Below are 23,398 nucleotides of genomic sequence, written 5' to 3'. Positions count from 1 at the left end.
CTAGGGTAAGTCATTTAACCTCTCTGGGCCTCAGATTCCTCATCTGAATGCTACCCACACCGCATGGCTGTCACAGGGGTTAAGGGAACAAGTAAAGCACCTCCAACAGCCCCGGGCACCCAGTGCTGTTGGGGGGTCCCGTTCTCGGGTGTCGGCCTCCTCGCGGGCTCTTGCTGACAGTGTGTGGGCTGAAGGAAGTCCTGGAAGCTGAGCGCTCTGAATGGACCTCACCTCTCAGGGCCATCTGTAGAGGCTGCGCTGGGACCGACCCCACGTTACTGTGAGGGACGAAAGTGGTCCCAGCCGGGAGCCCTGGGTCTGCCTGCAGCACCCCTGCTCTTTGGGGCTGCCGTGACCGGGGACGATGGGGACAGAACACGGGCCTCTGAGTCACAGAGAGTGGGGAAGTCACTGTAAATCTCCAGAGAATGGGCATCAACTGAGCACCTACTGTGTGCCGGGACCATTGGTCCCTGGACATGTGACGTGGTTCCAGCCCCCACAGCTTCCTGTGGCCTGCGTGGCTCATTTCTCTGCCCCTGGGTCTTGGGCAGGAGGGAATCACTGAGGCATAGCTTGGTGCCACCCCAAGGACACGTGGGACATTCATTAGATGTTGCCTGCTTGGCGGCCCTGCCTGGGACCAAAGGTCAGGAAGCACCAACGCCCTAATAAGATAGCCCAAAGGACCCACACTAGCTCCTGTGGAACCATCTTGCCTGCTGTTTTGGAATTCTGACTGTGAGCAGAACAGAGGCTTAGGGGCGCGGTTCCCAGAGGTAAGGGGGCCCCAGCCACTGCAGTCACAGACGACAGCCTCCAACACGTCCTGGGTGGACGTGACCCACAGCTGCCTCTCGCTGTGGGCCCTCCCCTGACGCACACCCTCAACACGTATTTGTGGGGACTGTGGTTTGTTCTGTCCTGCAAGCTTTGGCTCTTGGTCACATCGGAAACATCAGTTTCTTCTTAATCCTTTCTCAGGTCCATGGAGGCATTCAGCTCTTTGTTCCAGGAGCTTAAAACCCCCCAGGTCCTCACCTTCTTTACAAGGCATCCACTGGTCTGTGTGGGCCTTTGGCTTTGTGGAAGTTGCAAAGTGGAACTTGGCAGCTGCCTGAACTGGCATTGTCATGACTTTGCAGCTCACAGCAGCCAGTCCCTTTCAATAAGGACCTGGACTCAGCCACATGGCCTGCTGTTGACCCTGCCAGTGGTCTGGGGCTGTCCCGAATGCCTGGCTTCATCTCACTCTGAAGGCCCCAGCCCAATGGCATCAGGTCCACTGCAACGTTTTGTCTCTTCTTCTGTTGTCTCTTCACTGTTGCTTCTTGAGATGCTGGGGGACAGGCCTGCATGGAGACAGGTCTGGCCTTCCCAGGGCAGAAAGTGAGCACAGGGCCCCAGGGACAGAAGGAGCAGGGCTGAAATCCAGCTCCAGTTCTCATCAGCCGAGTGAGTCTGTTTCCTCACCTGTAAAGGGACAGTCATGGCATCTCCTGTGGCTACGGGGAGGAGGACAGGAGGCTACAGAGATGTAAAGTGCTTACTCAATGTCTTGCCCAGAGCAATTACTTACTGAAAACAGGCATGTGCTGCCAGACATCATTGCATGGCACATGTACAGCAGAGTATTTAGGCACAAAAACACCTGCAACCAAGATAAATGACAATTAGTGGGCATGCAATGAGAGAGGGCAAGGCATGGGTCAGCCACTTGCATAGCCTTTGGGATGACAGACCTGAAGTGTGTGGACCACTGCTTCCCATCCACTCATGCAGCCTTCCTTTCTTGCTGAGCCCAGATGTGGCCCTGATTGCTTTTGGCACAGAGCTCCAGGTGGCCTCACGACCCACTGGACGTGGCATGCAAGGTCAGCCATCTGCCATCTCACATCACCACATCGGCGCCACCCAGTTGGAAACGGGGGCCCTGAGAGGCCCCTCAAATGATACTCACAGGCGAGTACCAACTGCTCTGCATGGGAACCTTCCTTCCTCCACACCAGGAAGAGCCGGGTCCACCAGCTGTGAGCCCAGCGGCCTCGGTTGGAGAACAGGAACACAGGGTTTGCTGGCTCTGGTCAAGGTCTTGATGCTGCCTGGACGTCCTCAGACCCATCAGAATGTTATTCTAGGATCATAATCTCACAGACATGGGCGAGGAGCCAGGCTCACAGGACTGAGGGACAGGGACAGGGAGGCGGGATTGTGAGATGCTGCAAAGGAGGGGCCCTGAGAAAGCTGCTGGGGAGATCCAGTCGGCTGTTTTGACGCTGGGAACACAGACCCTGGAAAGGTGGCAAACGGTCACCTGTGGCCTGTCAAACCCCTGACGTGCTGTGCTCACTGGGCACCATCTATTCCTAAAGGCCTGCTGCCCCTGAGTCCAATGTCTGCTCCTGGATCTGTGATCTGGGGCATGGGGTCAGGAGTGTCCAACCAGGCACGACACTTAGGGCGGCTACGCGTCCGTGACCCATGAAAATGCCCAGAGACACCAGCCGTCACCAGGCCGGACCTCTCCCGCCCCACACAGGGCGAACCCTTCACCCTCGTTGGCCAGAGGCGATGAGTAAGCCGAGTATTTGATCACACATCTGACAGAGCTCATCCGGAACTCTGAGGCAGCCCGCCTGAAAGGAGCGGTCACCATGGGTGAGCAGCCCCCCAAAACACCTTACTCCATCAGGTGGGAGCAGTTTACTGTCCGAGCAGCTCCAGACCCAGCGAGAACCCTTGGCAGAGGAGCCTCAGAAGTCCCCACAGGAACAGGACACAGACCTTATTTTCCAAGTGAGGGCAAGAAATGACACCTTGGGGACATGGACAACAGGGGCATGAAGGGACATCCTTAGGTTTTCAGAAACCCCTCTCCTAAATGGCTCCCATTATTGCCCCCCACTGTTAAGATCCAGAAACCTGCAGATTTTTGCAGAAATTTCCAGCTCCCCTCAGTCGGCTCCCACCAACCCCAGGGATCCCTTTGGTGCAGACACTCTGCTGTCAGCAAATGGGGGAGAAGTTCAGCTTCAGAGGTAGGTCCCACTTAGGAGTCACAGAGGGGGAGGTCAGATGCTCCCAAAGGCCAGGGGTGTGAGGAGATGGTCTTGAGACACCTCCCACAGCCTGGACGGGCCTCCCTGAGACCATGGGAGGCCGTGTGATGGCTGGGCAGGATCTGGGGTTGAACCCTAAGGGACCAGGACTCCTTCCCCCTGTGTATGGACACATCTGATATTCTGAATAGAAAGGCGGGACTTCACATTGACCCAGGCTCGAGTTCCTCTTGATGGTTTCAGCCCAGCGCCCCTGCCTGCTGAGAACATCGTGATTCCGGGTTCTGGCACTCGTGACTCTGCCTGGGCGGGCTCACATTTCTCCAACCCAGCTAACAGAAAGGGGGACACAATCAATTGTGGCCTGGATAAAGAGACGCTGGGATAGTCATGAATGGAATACTTTACAGCAATGAGGATAAACACTCTACATTTCCAACCCATAGTGAGATCAGCCTCACAAACCCAAGGCGGAGAGACAGAAGCCAGAGAGAAAAGACACACACTGTGCAATTCCATTCACATGACGTTCAAAAGCAGGCAAAATCGAGCTAGGCAGCTAGGAATCAGGCCTGTGGTCATCCTTGCTGTAGTTGAGCAGTGATCACGGCAGCACAGGAAGGAGGTCTCTGGGAGCTGTTTATGATGCTCTATTTCTTAATCTGCATGCTTGTTACACAGAGGGGTTCACTTTATGGAAACTCATCAAGCTGTGCACTTGCATCCTGCTCACTTCTCTGGATGTGTGCTGCATTTTGATAAAAAGTAAAAGAGAAGTCGGAACACAGTAGAGCCCAGTGGTTCTCAGCTAGAGATCTGTCCAGCAGGCAAAGGCATTAATCCACCCCATCTGGGTTGTTCCGTCAAGTGCTGACCCACTAGCCACGTTCCATCTATATGTGATTATAGCTGTCTGCAATAACTTTACGGAAGTTGTTGGCAAATGCCTTACTGATGTCTGTTTGGTGAGAAGGCTTCTGGGGTTGGGATGGGGGAGCTATAAGGCTCTCTAGATGAGGGGAGATGAAACAGAGTCATTTGAAGGATGACGGAGGAGGTGGATGACCAGCCTCCCAAGGGAAGGAAGAGCATCCTAGGGGCCGCCTGGCTGTGCTACTTTTTAGAAAGCAGTCATCTTGGGAGATGAGCCAATATGGGAGACATTCCCAAACTGTGGGACATTTCAGGGATGGGAGACCATGAGGTGGCCATGTAGATGGACCTGGGAAGTAGGCTGGGAGCTTAAGAGGAGCATGTGTCTTCCCCGGAGCAGGGGACAGGCCCAAAGGGACCAGCAGTCAAGGTTTTGAGAAACCTTCCCCAAGTGCCCAACAGCATCCACCCTGTGGGATTTCTCTCAGCCTCTGCTCTGTCCTCTCCAAAATGTGGGGACAGCGCAGCTTTGGCTCATGGAGGTGACATCTTGTGATCTGTCATTATGTTTGACCTTGGGCTTGCCATAATTCATAGGTTGACCTTTAGAAATTTGAGGAGTGCTATTTCTGAAACTTTTTCTTGCTTTTTAAACAATACTCATAGCTAGAAGTACATCTGATATGGTGAGTTAGCACACAGGTGCAAGTGCACCATGCACAGCTCTGAAAAAACGTTTATGGAAAAATATATCCTCTTACTCCTGTCATTCTGACCCAATCCATTAAAAAGGAAATCCAGGTCATGACCTCCCCCACCAGTGGGTCTGGCCCCGCAGTGGAGAACGTTCCTTTTAGAGCTCAGAGACCTGCACACACCGTGCCCCCAGTCACACACAGTCGGCCCCGCGTTTGTTCCGCTGACGGGGTGAACGAGGCTCAAGCCCTGTTCCCCCCAGGGCCCCTGTGAGGCCTTGGCAGGAAGCAGTTCAACATCCACAGTCCTCGAGGGGAAGGGACAGGAATCACCGTCCCATTTCACAGAGGAGCAGGCCGAGGCTCAGGGAGCATAGGGGACGTGGACAGGGAGCTGGTGGAGACGCAACCTCCGGCCCCTCCTCCTCCCACAGGTGCTCAGAGCTGTGGGGCAGGAGACACCGTCACGAGGAGCCGAGGCCTGATCGCACAGCAAACACCCACAGCTGGGGGTCTGGACTCGCTGGGCCCAGAAGGGCCTCCCCACAGCCCAGCCCAGAGCCAGGGCCTGGGGAGACCCCGGACACTCGATTTTCACCCCAGGCCCCAGTCTCCCGCCCCTGACTGTGCTTCCATGGAAGACCGCTCAGGGGCCCAGGACACCCAGGGGCCAGACTCACTGCTCCAAGCTGGTGCTGAGGGTGCTGACAGGGCACCTGGCCTGACACCAGCCCCACCCATTCCCGGTGACCTTGGAGCACGTTATCCTGCTCGTGGTGCCCTGGTTCTCCATCTGTGAAATGGGGATGACACAGCGCCCACCCCAGGGCTGCTGTGAGGGCTCAATGTGATGGTTCACGGAGAGCTCGGACGGTGCCGGGCATCAGCGGTCACGTCCTCTCACACCTGCCCTCTGCAAAGCCCACCCAGGCCGGGACCCTGGGCCAGCCCAGGCCTGTGCATTGCAGCCCTGACCGGGTGGAGAAGGGAGTCTTGGGCACGTCCCTCCCTTCTCCGGGCTTTGTCTCTTCATGATGAGGGGAAGGTCTATTCCATTCAAAAGTCAGTGAACTAAAAACAGAGGGGAGGGCTCGGGCAGCCTTCCGCTCAGACCCCGTCAGTGGGCGGTGGGAGCTGTGAGCACCGGCGGGTTGACTTGGGGACTCACCATTGCAAAGGCGCTTTCAATGTATTGTTCATACGTGAAGTTACTTTGTTTGGAGATGGCAGCAAAAGCTTCTAGGACAGAGGCACTGAGGTAAAACAGAAAGGCGATACAGTGGTAGACTGCGTCCTGCAGGGTCAGAAAGGGCCGTCAGAGAGATGGGCAGTCCAGACACGGTAACGTGGAGTAGCTATGGTTCCAGCAAGATCTGTCCACCCCCCTGTCCCCACCTGGCATGGCTCAGGTCCCTTGGTCATCTTCTGCTGCTTCCCTTGACTCCTCCCACCCCATCCACCATCACCACACACCCCAACCACCACCTCACAGAGGTCGTTGGTCCAGCTGAGTTTCATCTCGCTGGTTTGGGGGCAGAGGAAGGACTTCAGTGGAGAAGGGACGCTGCTCTCCCTTGAGAGGGGTTCAAGTGAGGGGGAAGCTTGGGATTGAATAGGCAGAAGTCGGTTCTGGACCTGAGAAGTGTCATACATGGTCACAGTCCTGGTTCCAATCTGGCCTCAGTGACCAGTGCAGGGGAGAGAGGCCCAAGCCATTTCCATTGTTGCTCATTTTTTTGGTGGGTGTGAGGCAGGGGACATATTTACAAGCAAAAAGTACTGGTATGGGGTTCTGAGTAGCTGGAATTTGGAGGTGATTTCTCAAGTGTAAGCAGGAGACCTTTTGAGAGTGAAAGACCTGGTCAAATGGCCCCACCCCTTCCAGGGGACATAAGGGACAGGGGTCCATGTGTAAGTTTCATCCTCTTCATGGGCCTCAAGGAAGAATTTATGCAGAGCAGAGACCACAGGCCATCTCTCTCCCCCACCAAGTCCCACTCCGGTGACCCGACTTTAGAAGCTGTGACATGGAGCTGGGCAGTAAGCATGGCCTCACACTGAGCAGCCAAGGCCAGCCCCCAGGACCCTGCTCCCAGGAGACGGAAACCAGCCCTCCTGGATGATGGGAGGTGTCCACAGGCCGTTGGCAGATGCAGGCAGGGTAGGAGGGGGGTTGGGCAGCTGGTTATCCATGAAAAAGGCAGTCACGCAGGAGGAAACAGAGCAGATGGTGACAGTCAAACACTGCCATCCCCTTCTCCTGACTTCCTGGCTGCAGGGAGCCCCGGGCTGCTGTGCACAGCTCGGAGCTGAAGGCCGGGCCAGCTCAGCTTTGGAATGTGGGTGGGAGACGTCTACAGGGCAGCCTCACCCAGCACTGGAAAAGCCAGCCTCCCAGGGCAGAGGGTCCTACCCACCCCCTCAAATATCCTGGGCTGGGACTCACCAGGGTAGCTGGAACGTGGGCGCCACACATGTACATGAAGAACAGGACAGTGGTGCCTATGAAGGAGGACACAGACACGAACATCACCCAGCCCTGGACAAGAGGGATGGACGCCAGGGACAAGGCAACCAGGATACACACCAGACACCCAAAGACCTGCAGAAGGAAGGAGGGCAAGGTGAGCATTGGACCAGGAAGGGCCAGACCCAGAGGTCATGCTGGGGCATGAGGGGCAGAAAAACAGGAAGGAGGCAGAGCGCAGCAATGGGCATTTCCTCACCAAAAATGACTCTTTCAGCCCTGCAAGGCTCTAGCCTGGATCTCCAGTCTCCGTCTTTGCCAATCCTTTGCTTCCTTGCCTTTATTCACTTTGTAAGCACAATTTTAATTTTTTATTCAAAACGCACTAATATCACATTTATATGCCAGCCACTGTCCTAAACACTTTACAAGTATTAACTCAGTTAGTCCTCACACAATCCTATGAGCAAAGTACTGACCCATTTCTCAGATGGGGAACCAGAGGCACATGGAAGTTAAGTAATTCATCATCCAAGAAAGGACTTATACCAGCCAGTATTATCATTAGAAGGGCTAATCCCGAGATTATATCCTTCCTAGTATTTTTGATATAAAAATATCCTTTCTTTTATGAAATGGTAGTGACCAAAAGATTCTTTTGGTCTTTATTAGCAAAATAAATTAGCCACACTATGTCATTAGCATTTTTTTAAAAGAAATGAACCTTTAAGTCCCCAAGTCCAGGAAGTGCTCTGAGTGCTGGCATAGTGGCAGGAGAGAGGACCCAGCTCAGCCAGGCTCCTTGGGTGGCGAGGATGGCATGAGAGCAGCACTCCCCCATTGGTACCCAGAAGACAACCCAGCTGATGTTCACGGGGTCAGTGAGCCCCAATCAAAGAGGAGAATGAGGACAGACGTGGGGGTCACAACACCCTCAATGCCACAATCCCGCTCCCCCTGTGGACAAAAACACCCAAGGCTGGGGACTCTGTACTTCTCTCCATTTCTCCTTGTCCTTCTTCATCCCAGTGAGATCAGCTCTGCCTCATCCACTGTCCCCACCCAGAAAAGGACTGTGCTGGGCGTGCACTGGGACACAGGGGAGAGGGCTTTGCAGTCAGAGGTTCCAAGTTACTGTGACTCTTGTACCATCCTCCTGAGCATCTAGGGGCTGATGACAGGCTGCTTCCCAATCCTATGGCCACTGTGGTGTGGACTTAAGTGATCCCTTTGGTGTGGATCAAGCCTGCCCCAAGGAGAGAAGCCCAGGGCATCCTCACCTACATGCTGATCTATATGACCAAATTCATATCTAAAGTTATATGACCACACAATAACCAGACCCCATCTGTACTGAAATCATTTAATGACTTTTTACTCCATCTTTTCTTTTTCCAGTAAAAATAAGTCAAGTACCCATGCCTTATAAAGTTAGCCCTAACCCTCAACACATTGCAGCAGCAGCTCTGACTGCCCATGGGTCCTGTCCCCATGCTATTCCACACTATTCTCTAAATAAAAGAGCACTACTGCCAGACCTTGAGAATCCAAGAAATCTTTCTTTCGACTCTTCGGCTCACCGTCCCCGCATCACCTTGACCTTGCCTCCCTGTCCCGCTGCCCACCTGCTGGGTAAAAGATACCACTGTCCTCACAGAGGTTCTCTGAGCCTCTTAGCTGAGAAGCATCAGGAAAGGATCACATTTGGTAGAAAAATCAGCTCAATGAAGAATCTGGAGTTAGAAAAACCAAGCTGTGCTTAATGAATCATATCTGGGCATCTCTGCCCAGAAGACTTTCTGTACTGATGAACCTGAGATGGCCTGGAGGAAGGCACGTGACAGAGCCAGAGGGACACACTTTACACCTTACAGTAATTGGAGCAAAATCAGTTAAACACAAGCCCTCAGACTGCCACAGATAAGACGTGTGTGTCGATCTCATCCACAGTTCCCTTTAAGATCAAACAGGTCACTTGGCCTTTCCCATCACGGGCACTGACACAGGGACATGAGCTGACGGCAGAAACAGACTTGGATTTAGGAGGCACAAGAGTGTGACATGGAGAAGAGGGAGGATGGGGCATGCCCATCCCGTGGGCAGAGGCAGGGGCCTGGGATACACTTTTCCTAGGCATCCTGTGCCTGGTCAAGCAGTGACCATCCAAAGAGGACCAATCTAAGCTAAGTCCCCATTCACGTGCTCTCAGGGACCCCTGCACTGTCCCTTTGCAGCATCCAGCACAAGACAGGTGCGTCTGGTTAGTCACAAAGTGGCCCTGTCCCTGACCAGGTGAGGGAGGGGGTGAGGACCCCTTGCTCAGGGCTGACTCTCGGTGTGGGACACAAGGAAGACCCGTCCAGCCGTGAGTCAGTGTCCGAGTTGGTTCCCTGGCCTTCGGGGTCTCCTGGGGGATGGGTGTACGTAAACAAGCAGCTGATGGATCAAATCCCAGAGAAGCAGCTGGCGCTGCACGTGGAGGGGAAAGCCCTCTGTTATGGAATCCCACGTGGGACCCAGTGGGCCCGAGGAGCTTGTACATGGCCAGTGGACATGGTACTGAGGGACACTGAATGCCACATGGGGAAAACCGTTATCTTTGTCACTCTCAAGTTTTTCTGACTAAGGCAAGGAGAAGGGCTCAGGGGGCAGCCAGGAGTCTGGAGCTCCCCTACAGCATGAGCTCCAAGGACGGGCAGGCAGAGGTGACCTGGAGAAGGGCATGGCTTTTATTCTTAAGGGAGTGATATAGTTATTCTGGAAAAATTAACTGTAAAATACATAGGAGGTAAGTTAAGGCACGGGGTACCCGGAAGTGGCACAATCTGAGAAGGCGGCTCTCAGACCCTGGTCTCAGGCTCAGTGCCCTGGACCCAGTTCAGCTCGATTCCTCCCCGTGTGGCTTGGTCAGGAATCAAAGGCAGGAAGAGTGAGGGGAAGTCAGAGTGCAGTCCCAACACTGAGTGCTCGTCACAGAGTCCTGAGTGAGCGCCAGCGAGACAGGGCCGCAGATCTGGGCTGAGCCTCCGGCCCCCAGTGCAGAGGGAAGCTTCGAGGTTACCCCGACTCTCCACCTGCTTTGGGTGTGCGCTTCCACCAGTGTGAGGAAGACTGTGTTCCAGCTCCCTAGGAATGCTCCCTGTCACACACTCACACACTCACACACCCTTATCCAGATTCCTAGGATCTATGGTAAGAATTCCGTCCACAGGAGCAAAGCCCACACTGTGCTCCATCCCAGCCCTGCCCCCTGGGACCTCAGGACCCTGTCCTGCCTCTGGGTGCACCACCTTGCAAAGGGCCTTTAAAACTCATGCTGACTTTTTCTTTGTGTGGTTTCTCTGTAGCACTGAGTTTCATGGTAAGATGGCAGGGAGAAGTTCTCTCTCTTTAGACAGCTTTAATGAGAGAGAACTCACACACTACACAGCTCACCCATTTAAAGTGACAATTCATGGTTTAGGATGATCACAGACATGTGCAGCCATCATCTCCAGAGCCAATTTAGGACATTTTTTTGCCTCGAAGAAACCCTGTGCCCTTTAGGTACGGCTCCCTGCACCCCTCCCATCCTTAAGCGACCACTGACCCAATTCCTCTCTCTATGGATTCCCCTGTTCTCAACTTTCAGATGAGCTGAATCATTTATAAAAGGTGGACTTTTGTGACGAGCTTCTTTCATCTGGCATAACGTCTTTCAAGGTTAGAAATTCTCCCTCGAGGGGACCTTTACGAAATATCTCCACCATCACAGTTCAGCCCACCGGCCATTCTGACCCACCATGTGGGGACACTGTGTGAATGTGGCTCAGCTCTCTGGAGCCTCCAACTGGAATGAGCTGAGGAGCCTCTGGTGCCCAGGGATGTTCTCATAGGAAACATGCCACCAGGCCCTGTCTGTCCCAGAAACATATCCTAAGTGACACATCATGTGAAGGGAATGTCCTCACACAGAGGAAATGATGTAACACTGAGGGGCTTTTCTCCCAGGAGATGGGCAGTGGGCCTGCCCTGTACCCCTCACAGCCTGCCCAGCAGGTGCCCTGGGGAGAAATGCAGGGCGACCTGCACAGGGGACCATCTGGGAGGGGGCTGAGGTGGGTCCAGACCACCCCTGAGAGAGGACGGGTGGAGCAAGGAAAAGAGATGAGGCTGAGAACAGAGGGTCTATTCCAGCTCGACGTCTGGGAGCAGCGCCCTGGACACAGACACAGCTGCTGTGAGAGCTCCAGTGCAGATGCTGGAAGGTGTCACAGCTGGAACAGCTGTGCAGGTATGAAGGCCTGGCTCCTCCCGGGCACATGCCAGCTCCCGCAGCACCTGCACCACGCAGCGTCTGCATGGGTGGGGGCACACGTGAGCCCTGGAGAGGGGCTCACCCCGCATATGCTGGAGGGGCTGGAGCACATGACTCAGCCTCTTGGGCCTCGGCTTCCTCATCTGTAATGGCATTTTGCAGCTGTCTCCCCACACTGCGGGCTGGTGCAAACTGGCTGAAACTATGGGGGTGAGTGTGAAGCTGCTGGCACCGTGCCCAGCACCATCCAACAACTGGGGTAGGACACTGCTCACCCAGGAGGCCCACAGCCTGGTGGAGACAGACGCAGAGGCAGCCCATTACAATGCAGGATGATGCCCCACCCCGAGTGGGCCAAACAGCCTGGACTGGGGCGTGGAGTCCTGAAGGGAAAGGTGGACGTCACTGGCTGACCTGGCCACAGGGTCACCAAGTAGCTCTCCAGGGGGAGGGAAGAGTACACACTGAGTCCAGAGGATGCTGGAGCACCAGTGAGGGCTTCAGAAGGCCGGGGAGCCATGCACGAGGTGGGGGACAAGGAGCGGCAGGAGATGGGGCTCGAGGGAGGGTGAGCCTGAGACAGAACTGATCGCTGGGCCAGTGTGGAGGCCTCCAGGCCCCGCTCAGTGCAAAGCTGGGATTCGGCAGGAATCACGGACACAGCCAGCGCCTGCCACCCATCCCCTACTCAGTGTGCAGAGAGCACCAGGGAGAGCGGGCCCTGCACCCACACCCAGGGAGACCAGGCCTCCTGGGCAGGGAGCAGCCCACCCCATCCTGGCCTCAGGACCCTGCTGGACAAATACTTCTCAAGAGCAAAGGGGTAGGTGAGAGTTCAAGCATTTTCCTTCCTGAAGAAAACTCTAAGCAGCTCCCAGCCTCCAGGCGGCAAATGCTCAGAGACGATCACCTTGAAACATCAGGCACACAAGTGCAGGCACGGCCTCAGTTTCCCTTCATCTCTGTCTACAGTACAGGCTGGACTCCCCCCACCCCCGCCTGCCCCTGGGTCACCGTCCTCCACACCAGAGAGGGTGCAGCTGGCTGGTGTGCTCTCAGAAGAAGGTCTCTAAGTCGGGGGGCCGACAGTCACCTGGTGGAGCTCTCTCTCTGAGCCCAGGTCCCCAAGCTGGAAAATGGGGGCGGGGCCTGGGCTAAGGCTCTGTGGTTCTCAGCCCTCAGTCTACACTGGAATCACTGACACACCTGGAAAACACCGACGCCCAGGTCTGGGGCCCAGGATCTGACTAGACTGCAGAGAAGCAGAGTTACAGGACAGGGAACAGACACCCGGGCTCTTTGTCAAAGGCCTGGGGATGTGTCTCCACAACACGAGCCTGTGGACGATGCTCTGGTGACCCCGTCAGACAGAAGAAGAAGCGCCTGCTGTCTGCACGCCCTGCCCGGCTCAGCGACGGCAGCCCAGACGCTCTGCAGTTCCCCCCTGGACATGGGCAAACTTCCCTCTCCTCTCCTCGCCTCTCCTCTCTTCAAGTTTCAGTCCCTCTCTTGCCTTGAACATGAGACTAGCTCGACCTTGGGTGTCCTCTAGACGCTGGGACCCAGCCTCAGAGTCTGTGAGTGGGGTTGAACTGGTGATCTGAGGCCCCACCCACCCTGGTGTTTCAGGACTGGAAACCGCCCGTCTTTAATTCAGTCCAGGTTAGGATGCTGAGCTTTGGTTCTCTAAGTACCAAGGATAATGTACAAAGTGAGACAAAAAATTTCCAAACACCTAAAGAGTTTAGATCTGTGGTCTACTCAATCAGTTGATTTTTGTGAAAAAAGATTTCCTCAAAAGATAGTCATGGGGGGAGATCCCATGTAAACTTATAGAAGGTTCTCTTTTTTTCTTTCTGAATTAATCCACAGGAGGCAGCCGAGGGTGGTGAAGGGTGTAGACTTTAGAACCAGAGTTACCAAGTTTGAATCAGCTCTGTCACTTACTAGCTGGGTGGCCTGTTGTCCCTGGGCGAGTTACTTAACTTCTCTGTTCCCTCTCTGAAAAACAGTGATAATAGCAGTGCCCACCTCATGGGGTTGGGCCCGAGTGCCTGGCACGTGGGGAGCACTCGAAGTACTCGCTGTCACAGCTGTCATGTGATGAGGCAGAGCCTCCCCTGTAACCACGTGACATCTCAGGAGGGCTAGGATCTCACCGTGCACAGGGACCCCCTCCTCACCCAGGTGCGACCCAGGATTTAAAGGTAACTTCAACAGCAAAGAGAAAAACCTATGATCTCCCAGAAACTGAAAGTTGAGGAAAAAGTCTCCCTTTGCTGAAGAAAACACAAAGAACATGAAAATATGAGCAAGTCCTCCTGCAAACAGTGAGCCTCAGTCACAAAGGGAAAGGGATCCTCCAGCACATTCTTGAGATCCATGTGGCATCCCCCTGCTCATGCAGGGCTGGAGGAGCTCCGCGGGCACAACCGTCCAGTGTTCTTGCTGCAGGACGTGGACACCTGAGGTCAGTGCAGAGGAATTGCTCAAATTCTCTGGATTTTCTCAGGGCCTCCATTTTACGGTGTCAGGGTCTCCACAAGCAGAACTTCTTCCAATAACAAGTCAAGACGTGAACCACAGAGCACTTCCCACACACACGTCTGCTCATGCGGCCCCTCGGAGCCCAGCGTCAGAACTCCCACTAGCGCTGAGGGCACAGGGTGTGCCCTGAAGGTGCGTGTGACAGGAGTTTGTGCCTTGGACTCGAGAAGTAAAGGACTCTGAGCACAGAACACAGGCTGTGCACCCAACACTCAGCCATCTTGTCACTTAGGTCAGGTGGGCAAAGTCATCCTCCAAGAGGGAACAGAAAAGCTGGCCACACTGGATGAGACTCGTCCCAGCTGCTGTGCACTCTGGGCCCTGGGTGCTCTCCCGAGGCCACAGGATCAGCAGCCCCGATTCTGCTGCTGGAAGTGTTTGTCCCCACTGAGCTCTGTCAGCAGTCAGGGACCACGCAATGCCAGGAGGGGTGCTGTCGAGGGGACTGACCAGCATGCTGACGGTATGCCCAAGGAGAGGCTCAGCAGTCCCAGGTCCAAGGTTTGGTGACTCAAAAGTGAATCATTATGTGAGTTAGAGTAGAGGGCATTTACCGTGTGTGTGTGTGTGTGTGTGTGCGCGCATGTGTGAGTGTGAGTGTGTGTAGAGGCTGGTTAAGGATGAGCTCCTGCAGGGAAGGGCAGTGGCATCAAGGTGAAGTCAAGAGGACATAAGCACCAGGGGGCAGGAGAAGCACGGAGAGGAGGTCAGAGGAGAAAGACCAAGCCCCCGATGCACTGGGGCTAGAAGATATCATATCACATGTACATGCCCTGACTAAATTTACTCAACATGCCCTTAATGAGAGTCAAGCAGGAATAGCCTTATTAAATACTAAAATGTCTTTAATGAGAAAAGCTGTCCTTCAAAATAGAATGGGCTTAGATATTTTAACTGCATCCCCAGGTGGAACATGTACAGTCACTCAGACTGACTGCTGTCCTTCTGTACCTGATGAATCTTCCAATGTGTCATCTCTGCTAGAGCATATGAAAAAGCAGGTAAATGTCTTAGGTGATCCTACACCCAGCTTTGATTTGTTTGGTTGGCCCCCTTCACATATTGGTTCCCTTTTTTGATCCAGATTGCAATTCTTATTTCTATTACTCTTTGGAAGTTTTGTATTATCATAATATTCAAAATAGTTATTATTTGCTCTGTATTCTAAGACTGAAATGCAGGCTAGAGTAATGATTGCTCAGTGACTTGAGGTGGTCATTTGATCTTACAACCCTGGACGAGTTTCCTTTTCTGATAAAAGGCTATTCCAAAACACTCATTTTAAAACTAATTTTTTCAAATATAGACTTGCCATCATTGTTACTATATCTGTTCTATAATTGTAAGCAATGCGAGCATGAGGAGTCACCTAAAAGCACATGTACAATGTTTGTAAACAATATAGAATTAACTAAAAATTATATAAACTATGAAATTCTTCTTCTGTTAATACATATCTCTACACTTGTCTATTTCCCCCCATGTGGATAACTGGACAAATAAATGAGATGAATGCCCAGCACCAAGGGACATGATGGACCCAAGGCAGCAACCACCCTGGCACTGAAGGACAATATTTTGTTCATCAATGCTTTCTATCAAAAGATTAGTGATCAAAGGGGAAAAATGATAAATAAATGAAAAGCAAAGGATATACTGAAGTATGTGAGCAAGGCATTTGGTGTAAAATTAATTTGGCTTGACCTTGTGTTTCCAAAAAGGCCTGATGGAGTCTGTTGACCATGCATTATACATTTGCTTAAAACGCTTACTATGTCCAAAAGACAAGGATAATGTCCTTAAAGATAGGGATGTATCTTCCACCTATATCACTATTTCTTTAAGGATAAATATCTCTTCCTGGGAACTAAGAATTAATTACCAACCTGCTGTGCTCACCTTGTGACACCAACCTGCTGACCATGAAGCTGCTGTGCCAGGTAAGCATCTCATGACAGTAGTAAAAGAGATATTCCTGTCATATGTGACATGTGCTCTTTGTTCCAAGATGGTATATAACCATTCATACACCCCACATGTTTGGTGCCCTTCCATTCTTGGGGAGGGAAAGCCCCGACCTATAGTCCTCAAACCTGGCTCACAATAAACTCACCCCAAATTTGATTTATAGATTCGTTATTGATTAGTTGCATTGACACAGCTCTGACAGGCTGATTGTGGAGCCAGGTCAGGACCTCCCTACGTGTGGCAGTTACCCAAGGCCACCCGTGGCCAGCTCACCATGAAATCTCCCTGTGTCTAGGGTTGGCTTTAGAAATGGCCATGAGAACAGTAACACAGAGGGAGAGGAGCCTGCCTGTTAACCTTTGTCCTGCTCCCAGCCACCCCGGGTCTAGAGGAGCAGAGAACCCAAAAGAGGAGGCGATGGGAGGCAGCCTCCCCTCCCCCACCCTCCACTGGCTAACAGGCTCTGTCCCTTCAGAGGAAAGAACACCAAGGTGTGTGTTTAAGACCAAAAACAAGCAAAAGATCTGAACCCTGAAGGCCATCACTCCCTCTTCAGCAGGCACAGACCTGTGGTCCTCATCCCCTGGGTCCATCAACACAATCTTTGTCTCCCCCATCCCCACCCCCACTACCAAAGTCAGGATGTGGCCTTCATCTCCTGTCCTTCCTCCTTTGCTCTTTTCCTGGAGTGTCCCCCCCAAAGCCTGTGCCCTGGGCCCTCTAAGGGCCTCCTTCAAAGGTGGATCCAGGAGTTTCAGGGTCCTCCCCCTCCTCCTCCTCTTCCTGCACCCTCCCCTCCAGCCCAACTGCCTTCTAACAGGAGGGGGGCTCTGGGGTGCAATTCCAGGTCAGCTGAGAGGGGCTGGGTGGCCCTGGGCCTTCCTCTTCCCACCTCCTGTGCAGATCAAGGTGTGATGGCTGGAGACAAGGTTTTTCTTCTGGTTCCTGCATGTTTTTCTCAGGTCCCAGGGCCTTGGAGCACTACAGGGATTCACCACAGGAGTGGTTCTGCCCCAGTGTAGACAGAACAGTAGCTATTGATGAGTTGGGAGTGCTAGAGAGCCTGGAGCAGAGAATCAGGGCCAGTCCATCCCCCTAGGAAGTCATTATGCTGCTGGGGCCCAGCAGGAGTCAACCAGGAACCAAACCTTCCACCAGAATGCAGAGGGCAAGTCAGGGCCCAGGACGCAGAGAACCCAGGGAGCTGCTCCTGCTCCCGGGACAGTCTGCAACCTGTGAGGAGTCAGCCACACTTCCCCATGGCAGCAGTGCTCCAGGGATGAGGGGGCCCACCCACTGTCCTCATCCATCAGCACCCGAGGAGGACACCTGCTGGGGTATCTCATAGGGCCTGCCCTTGGTGGCCTTTGGTCCAAAACACTATTTCCAGTGTTGATGCAAATAATCCATAATCAACCGATAAATCAGAATTGGAGTGAGTTTATTATGAGCCAGAATGAGGATTATGACCCGGAAAGGCCTTAGAAGCTGTTCCCGGAGAAGCGTGGGTTTCAGTACAGTCTTATATTTTTTTAGAACAAAGAACATACATTGAACACACCCAGGATACAATTACATCAAAATTTCAAAGCGGTGTTCAGTTGCAAATTAGCAGGTCAACATGACCATGACGTCAGGAAAAGGGACTATTCCGGGTGGGCATTACCAGTGGGGCGTAGAAGGGGAAGTCTGCATTCTCATCTTAAGACAGTGCATTCTTTACTTTAGTGGGTAAGCAGATGTACAACGTATGTTTGATAGGCCATAAGCCAGACTTTTTAGTTCAAGCTGAATCATTTTTTAACTCAAATAGTTACCACATATACCTCAATATGTGAAAATCTTTCGTCACCAGGGACTGAGACTTGAGAGGCCAGGAGGGAGCCCAGATGGGCTTGAGTCACAGATGGGACCCAGGGCTCAGCTCTGGATCCATCAGGAGTCAGCCCCCAGCCCCCATCCAGTCTAGACTGACTGGCCCCCTCCCACCTCAAGGCAGGCCACACGGGGCCCGGTCCCCCACCCCAGCCCTTCCCTCAGAGGATGTGCCTGAGCCCAGAGCAAAGCCATCCATTCCTAAGGCTGCAGACCCGGCCTCGGCCAGCAGTCCAATGCACTCTCCCACTCTCTGTGGGCCTGTGGGTGCAACAGTCAGCCTTTGTCCCGGCCTGACCTGAGCCTGAGCTCTCCCTGCCATGGCATCCAGGGTCCTCCTACTCTCCTGAAAGTGCTAGGACAGAGAGATTATCCCACCTGTAAGAATGGAAACTGCAAACCAAGTCCAGGTGGCTCTCCTACCCCGCCCCACCCCAAAAAGTGCACCCTACAAGCGCAGCCTCCCACCAGGTGACCCTATTCATCTGAGTCCCCAAGCTCCTAAGGGGCACATGCAAGGAGGGGGCGCCTGCCCTGGAGAGGTGGGTGGGACTCCTAGATGACTCTTTCTAAAAAAATTTTCTCTCTTAAATCAAGCCATTCTTTCAGAGGCTGTACTTCTTTACAGGCCGAGGAAGAGGGAGCTGGGTTAATGACTTCAGAACCCCTTTTGAGGTATTTCCTTCCCAAATTCTGAAAGTGGGGGGTACCTTCTGGTACTTTGAGAGAAGTTTCCTCTTGGGGCCTGGCTGGAGCTGAGACAAACAGCGTCCTACGTTAACATCCTATGCTGTGAATGGGGGCCCAGTGTCAGGACGCTCCTGGCTTAGAAGGCAGGAGGAGGAGGAAGAAACAGAGACTGTGGTTCCAAAAGGAAAGTCCCCCTTGGGTGGGGGCAGGGGAACAGGCCAGAAGCAGAGCCCTGGGTGCAGCTGTTGGGGAGGGGAGACCCTGGACGTTCCATCAGGGCCTGTGTGGGGTGCACTGGGACCCCACGGCCTGCAACAGCAGCATGGCCTGTGGGGTCCGGCGGCTCAGAGAGGCAGGGTCACACCCCTGGCTGGGCTGCCTTCCACCTCCCGAGAGGACCATGAGCTTTCAGAGGGCAGGAGCTCTGGGGTGGGGTGCTGGGCAGGGTAAGGTTGCCGTGCCCCACCCTGAGCCATTGCCCTTCCTGCTCTGGTGGGCAGTGCCCCTGCCTTGGGAGGGGAGGGGAGCCCCACCTTGCTGGTCCTGGAGGCCAAGGGTTTCACATCTGCCCCTCCCAGGCTATTGGGAGCTCAGGCATGGAAATGGGAACTGTGAGTAATCAACTCGCTGGAGGACAGATTTAAAAACTAATCAAGCATTTCACACCACTGGACTGACAGAAAATTACATTGCCCCTCCTCTCAGCCCCTGGCAAACCACCAGTTTGTGTTCTGTCTCTATGGATTTGCCTATTCTGAATACTGCATATGAATGGAATCATACAATATGTGACCCTTGTGACTGGCTTCTTTGACTCAGCACAGTGTTTCCAACTGTGTGGAATGTCTCAGTGCTTCCTCCCTCTCTATGGCTGCATAATATTCCACTGTGTGAATAAATCACAGTTTGTCCATTCATCCACTGAGGGGACTTTTCGACTATTTCCACTTGCTGGTTACAGTGAATAGAGCTGCTATAAACACACGTGTCCATGTACCTATTTCAGGTCCCTGCTTTCAGTTCTTCTGGTTATAAACCTAGGCATGGAATTGCTGGGTCACAGGGTCATTTTTCTGAGGAGCCACCAAACTGTTTCCACAGTGGATGGACCATTTCACATTCCCACCAGCAATGTGTGAGGGCTTCAATTGCTCCACATCGTGCCCACACTTGCTATTCTCCAGTTTTTTGATAATAGCCATCCTAATTTCATGTGAAATGGTACACCACTGTGATTTTGATTTCATTTTCCTAATGACTAAAGATGTTGAGTATCTTTTCATGTGCTTATTGGCCATTCCTATATCTTCTTTGGAGAAATGTCTGTTCAAGTTCTTCACTCGTTTTCTAACTGGTTTGTTTATCTTTTTGTTGTTGTCTTGTAATGGTCCATAATTTACAAAACACTCTCCCAGGTTGGACAGCACCACCTCAGGCCCCTTAATTCCCTGCTCTTTCACACACCAAACCACATCCAGCTTCAGATGTATAATCCATGCCAAGAAAAGCTTAAAGGACTGGTATCTGCTTTCTTTTCTGTTCTCCTAGGCACCCTGGGAGCCATCCCCCAATCTAGAGAGGAAGAAAAAGATTGGAGATGACAACAGAGGTGTCCACAATCTCTCAGGAAGTGGTGAGGGGGTGGGCATCTGTGGAGCAGGGGCTGAGGTAGAGGAGAAAAAACAATTTCTAAGACAGCTGAGAGGGAAGTGATCTGGACAAGGGAGAATTATTTCTTCTAGAAGCCCCTACTATCGCAGGTCACAAAACCTCCCTGAAGGAGTAAGTTTCCACTAATTCAGGGCTCTGAGCTTTCCTACCCCAGTGCTCTCTCTTTTCACTTGGTAGAGGGGAATCCTCCTGTCACCTCCCTTGCAGACCACTCTGCCTGGCAGGGCTGTTTCTACCCCTAGGGGCACTCCTTCCCTTGGGCTGGGATCCCAAGAAGAGGCAGTGGGCACTGGAAGGCCATCCCTTCTGTGAAGCCAGGTCCCCCCCACCCGCCATCTCCTGCTGCCACCTGAGCCAGCTCTTGTGAAGGCAAGAGAGGGAGGTGACCCAGAGTCTTTTGCATGAAGCCCAGCTAACAGCCTCTCATGATTCTTGTCACAGTGCTCCCCAAACAGCTGCAAAGCCAGAGGAAGCCCCCCATTAGGACAACTGAAGAGACACTAGGAGGACCTTTTGTTGCTTAAAAATCTCTCTGCCCATCATGCCTCACTGTCAGCCACCATCTCTTTGGTCATGAATCTGCCTTTGTAAACACAGTGGCCTCTGAAGGAACCACCACCACTCATCCCGGGTCCTGGGCGCTGTGCGCTCATCTTCAAACTTCCAGCCTCAGGCAAGCATAGGCCAAGCACTGAACAGACGGCACCCAGAGGAGCCACTTGGGGAAAGGATGTGCCAGTGGGTGCAAGCCCCTCCCCAATCTGGGCCTGGGTGTCCCTATCTATAAATGGTGGGGTTGGGTGCAGTGGTGTCCAGGGTCTCTTCTAGATGTCACTTCCTTGACCCTGGGTGGCCCCAGGACTTGATGTCACTCTGGATACATGCAGGGTTTTGGTTTTCTGTTTGTTTGTTTTTTGGTGAGGCAGGGCTAACATCTGTTGCCAATCTTCCTCTTTTCGCTTGAGAGGAAATGTCACAGCATGGCTTGACAAGTGGTGTGTAGGTCCATGCCCGGGACTTGAACCAACGATTCCCCAGCCTCTGAAGCAGAGAGCAGGAACTTAACCACTGCGTCACCAGCCAGCCCTGGATATAAGCAGGTGTGGGCTCAACTCAGCCCTCACAAATGCAGTGATACGGGGCAACCAGGCAACCTTGGTCCCCTTAGCCCTTTCTCCAAACCCTCCATGGATGACAGAGCCTCCTCCCTGTGCTGGTCACACCCTCCGGCCTCCAATCAGGCAAGAAGAAGCTGGGTCCTGTTTTTAAACAGTCAGGTTTGGACAAACTCTTTTCCAACCAACTTTTCTGGGCCAGGGGTGCTGGGAATGGCATCTCCGTGGCTGCAACACCCCGCACCCACAGAATACACACAGCAGCCCCTCCCAGGTACGGACCTGTAGCCCCTGGGGAGTTTAGGTTGAGGGCCGTCTGAAGCCTGGTGACACAGTGAGCACTGTACCAGGAGCCCAGGGTAGGAAGTGCTTTCCCACAGCCACCAGTGGAGCTGTGGGGCTCCAGCCTAAAGAGGGACCAACCACAGTTAAGGGGGTCCTCGGACTGCTCAAGGTCAGCCAAGGCACAGGACCACCTTGCCAGCCTCTCCCCTCCCCCTACTCCACACACAGGGCAGAATGACTGAATCAAACAGTGGCCTGTTTTATTATTTCCAGATCAAAGTCGCGGCAGATATGTTCTCTCATCAAAAACGTTCAAAGACCAGAAGAGAATACTCCAGATTCGGTTCCTCCTAGACACCAACCTAGTCCGCAAACCTCAGTTGGTGATGCTCAGGCTTCTTTTGCTGATATTTGTAAACGAAATCCTAACCCTGGACAAAGCTGGGCACCGGTACAAGGAAGTCGCTGTCCCATCAGGGCTTCCTCTGCGCCCGTGGGAAGCGGGTCGGAGCGCAGCTATGGAACCAGCAAGCAAGGAAGGACCCTGGCTCGCTTCTTACATCTGACCCATTCGCGAATCTGCTTTTTCCACCTAAATCCCTGAGACTGCTTCCCCCATTGCCATTGGTCTAGAAGGGACCAAATGACTCGAGTGGGGGAGGCTTTCCTCACCCTCCCCCCACCCCAACCCGATGCTCCCAAGACCCGCGCAACTTGCGGATCAGTTCTAGACAGCTGGGAGGAGCCACACGGCCCATCTCGCCCCTTCCCGGTGCGCCAGCCACTCACAAGCTCCGAGATGAAATGCAGTGCAGGGCAGGTGATTAAGGCTTTGATGCCACTGGACTGAGGGCTGTCACTCATGCTGGCCTTGGGACAGGACTCCAGCGGCTCTGGCTTTGTGCTGAAGCCTCCTTTGCTCGGCAGAGTCCAGTGGCCCGCGGGCCCCAGCAGGCCAGAGACCCAGGAGGGAGGAGCCCGGGCCGCCGCCCGCCCCGCCCTACCCAAGCCAGCCCTGCGCGCCCCAAGCGACCCGCCAGACTGCCTCGGGCGCCGCCCAGAACCACCCCAGGACGTACAGCGGGCTTGCAGAACTGGGGCGGGGCCCTGACTTCCGCGTCCCACCTCTGTGTGCCATCTCCCGTGGGGAGCAGGAGAAGCCACTTTAGCGAAGCGCTTCGCACGCGTTGCACTCTTCGCAGGGGATCTCCATTCCCTAAGAATGAGAACCCTCGATAACTAGGCTCCAAACTCCCCCATCGCAGCACCGCTTGGGTCCCCATTGCTTTAACTGTTCTTAAGCTGGGTCGCCTTCATCTTTCGCTGGGTGCGTTAATATGGGCGACCTCCGCGTCCCGGGTCGAGGTGTGACGAGGTCCTAGTCCTGCCCGCAGCTGCAGGCTGGGGGTCTGCAGGGGCGTTGTTGGGACCGGCTCTGGCCACCACCCCTTCTCCCTGCGCCTTCAGAGCGGGCGCCTGGAACTGCGCTCCCGCTGTCCACTCCTCTCAGTGCTGGAGCTTTGTGTCTCTTTGAGGGGAGGAGGCTGCTCTCAGACCTGCCAGCCCCGGAGGAAGGCGGTGGAGGCGGCGCTGGGGCCGATCTGCATTGAATCCAAGGGACAGGAAGGGCCTCCTAGAGCAGATCTGTGCCCTTCTCTAGGAGGGGGCAGCCCTCCACCTCTGTCATGGGAGGACTACCCCTCCCCGTGTCCTTTGACTCCTGGTTGCTGCTGTTTTTTTTTTTCTGGACCACAATTTATTCTTCTTTGACTTATTTTTAAACAAGTGTCACACTCCAGGAGTCCGCCTGTTTACTTTAATGTAGACACTAGTACTGAGTTTTCTCCCACAGTCCT

The 23,398-nt window shown here is 53.7% G+C and overlaps 1 protein-coding gene across 2 annotated transcripts; it reads right to left on the bottom strand.

Annotated features, from left to right (window-relative positions):
* Nucleotides 1-1,405: 1,405 nt before the first annotated feature.
* On the bottom strand, nt 1,406-22,579 carry LOC139045491 (myelin and lymphocyte protein-like). 2 transcript variants are annotated; one of them, XM_070511739.1, is made up of 4 exons: nt 22,332-22,468; nt 7,074-7,229; nt 5,796-5,921; nt 1,406-1,651 (listed from the first exon to the last, which is right to left on the bottom strand). In XM_070511739.1, the coding sequence occupies exons 1-4, from the start codon at nt 22,404-22,406 to the stop codon at nt 1,547-1,549; spliced, it is 462 nt and encodes a 153-aa protein (XP_070367840.1). In that variant the 5' UTR covers nt 22,407-22,468; the 3' UTR covers nt 1,406-1,546. The 2 variants fall into 2 exon arrangements, with proteins under 2 accessions (XP_070367840.1, XP_070367841.1); XM_070511740.1 differs by lacking the exon at nt 1,406-1,651 and adding an exon at nt 3,447-3,807 and having other exon boundaries at nt 22,332-22,579.
* Nucleotides 22,580-23,398: the final 819 nt, after the last annotated feature.

The sequence above is a fragment of the Equus asinus genome, chromosome 6, assembly GCF_041296235.1.
Source record: "Equus asinus isolate D_3611 breed Donkey chromosome 6, EquAss-T2T_v2, whole genome shotgun sequence".
Lineage (NCBI taxonomy): Eukaryota > Metazoa > Chordata > Mammalia > Perissodactyla > Equidae > Equus > Equus asinus.
Note: the sequence above shows the minus strand (reverse complement) of the source record. Positions and strands in the feature narration are given on the sequence as shown.

Bases quoted from the DNA above. Each gene is read 5' to 3' on its own strand.
- LOC139045491 (XM_070511739.1), bottom strand. From the start codon at position 22,406: ATGAGTGACAGCCCTCAGTCCAGTGGCATCAAAGCCTTAATCACCTGC. The intron at 5,922-7,073 runs GTGAGTCCCAGC...CTGACCCTGCAG, and splicing joins CCCACGTTCCAGCTACCCTG to GACGCAGTCTACCACTGTAT. The intron at 1,652-5,795 runs GTGAGTCCCCAA...TCTTGGTTGCAG, and splicing joins TTGAAAGCGCCTTTGCAATG to GTGTTTTTGTGCCTAAATAC.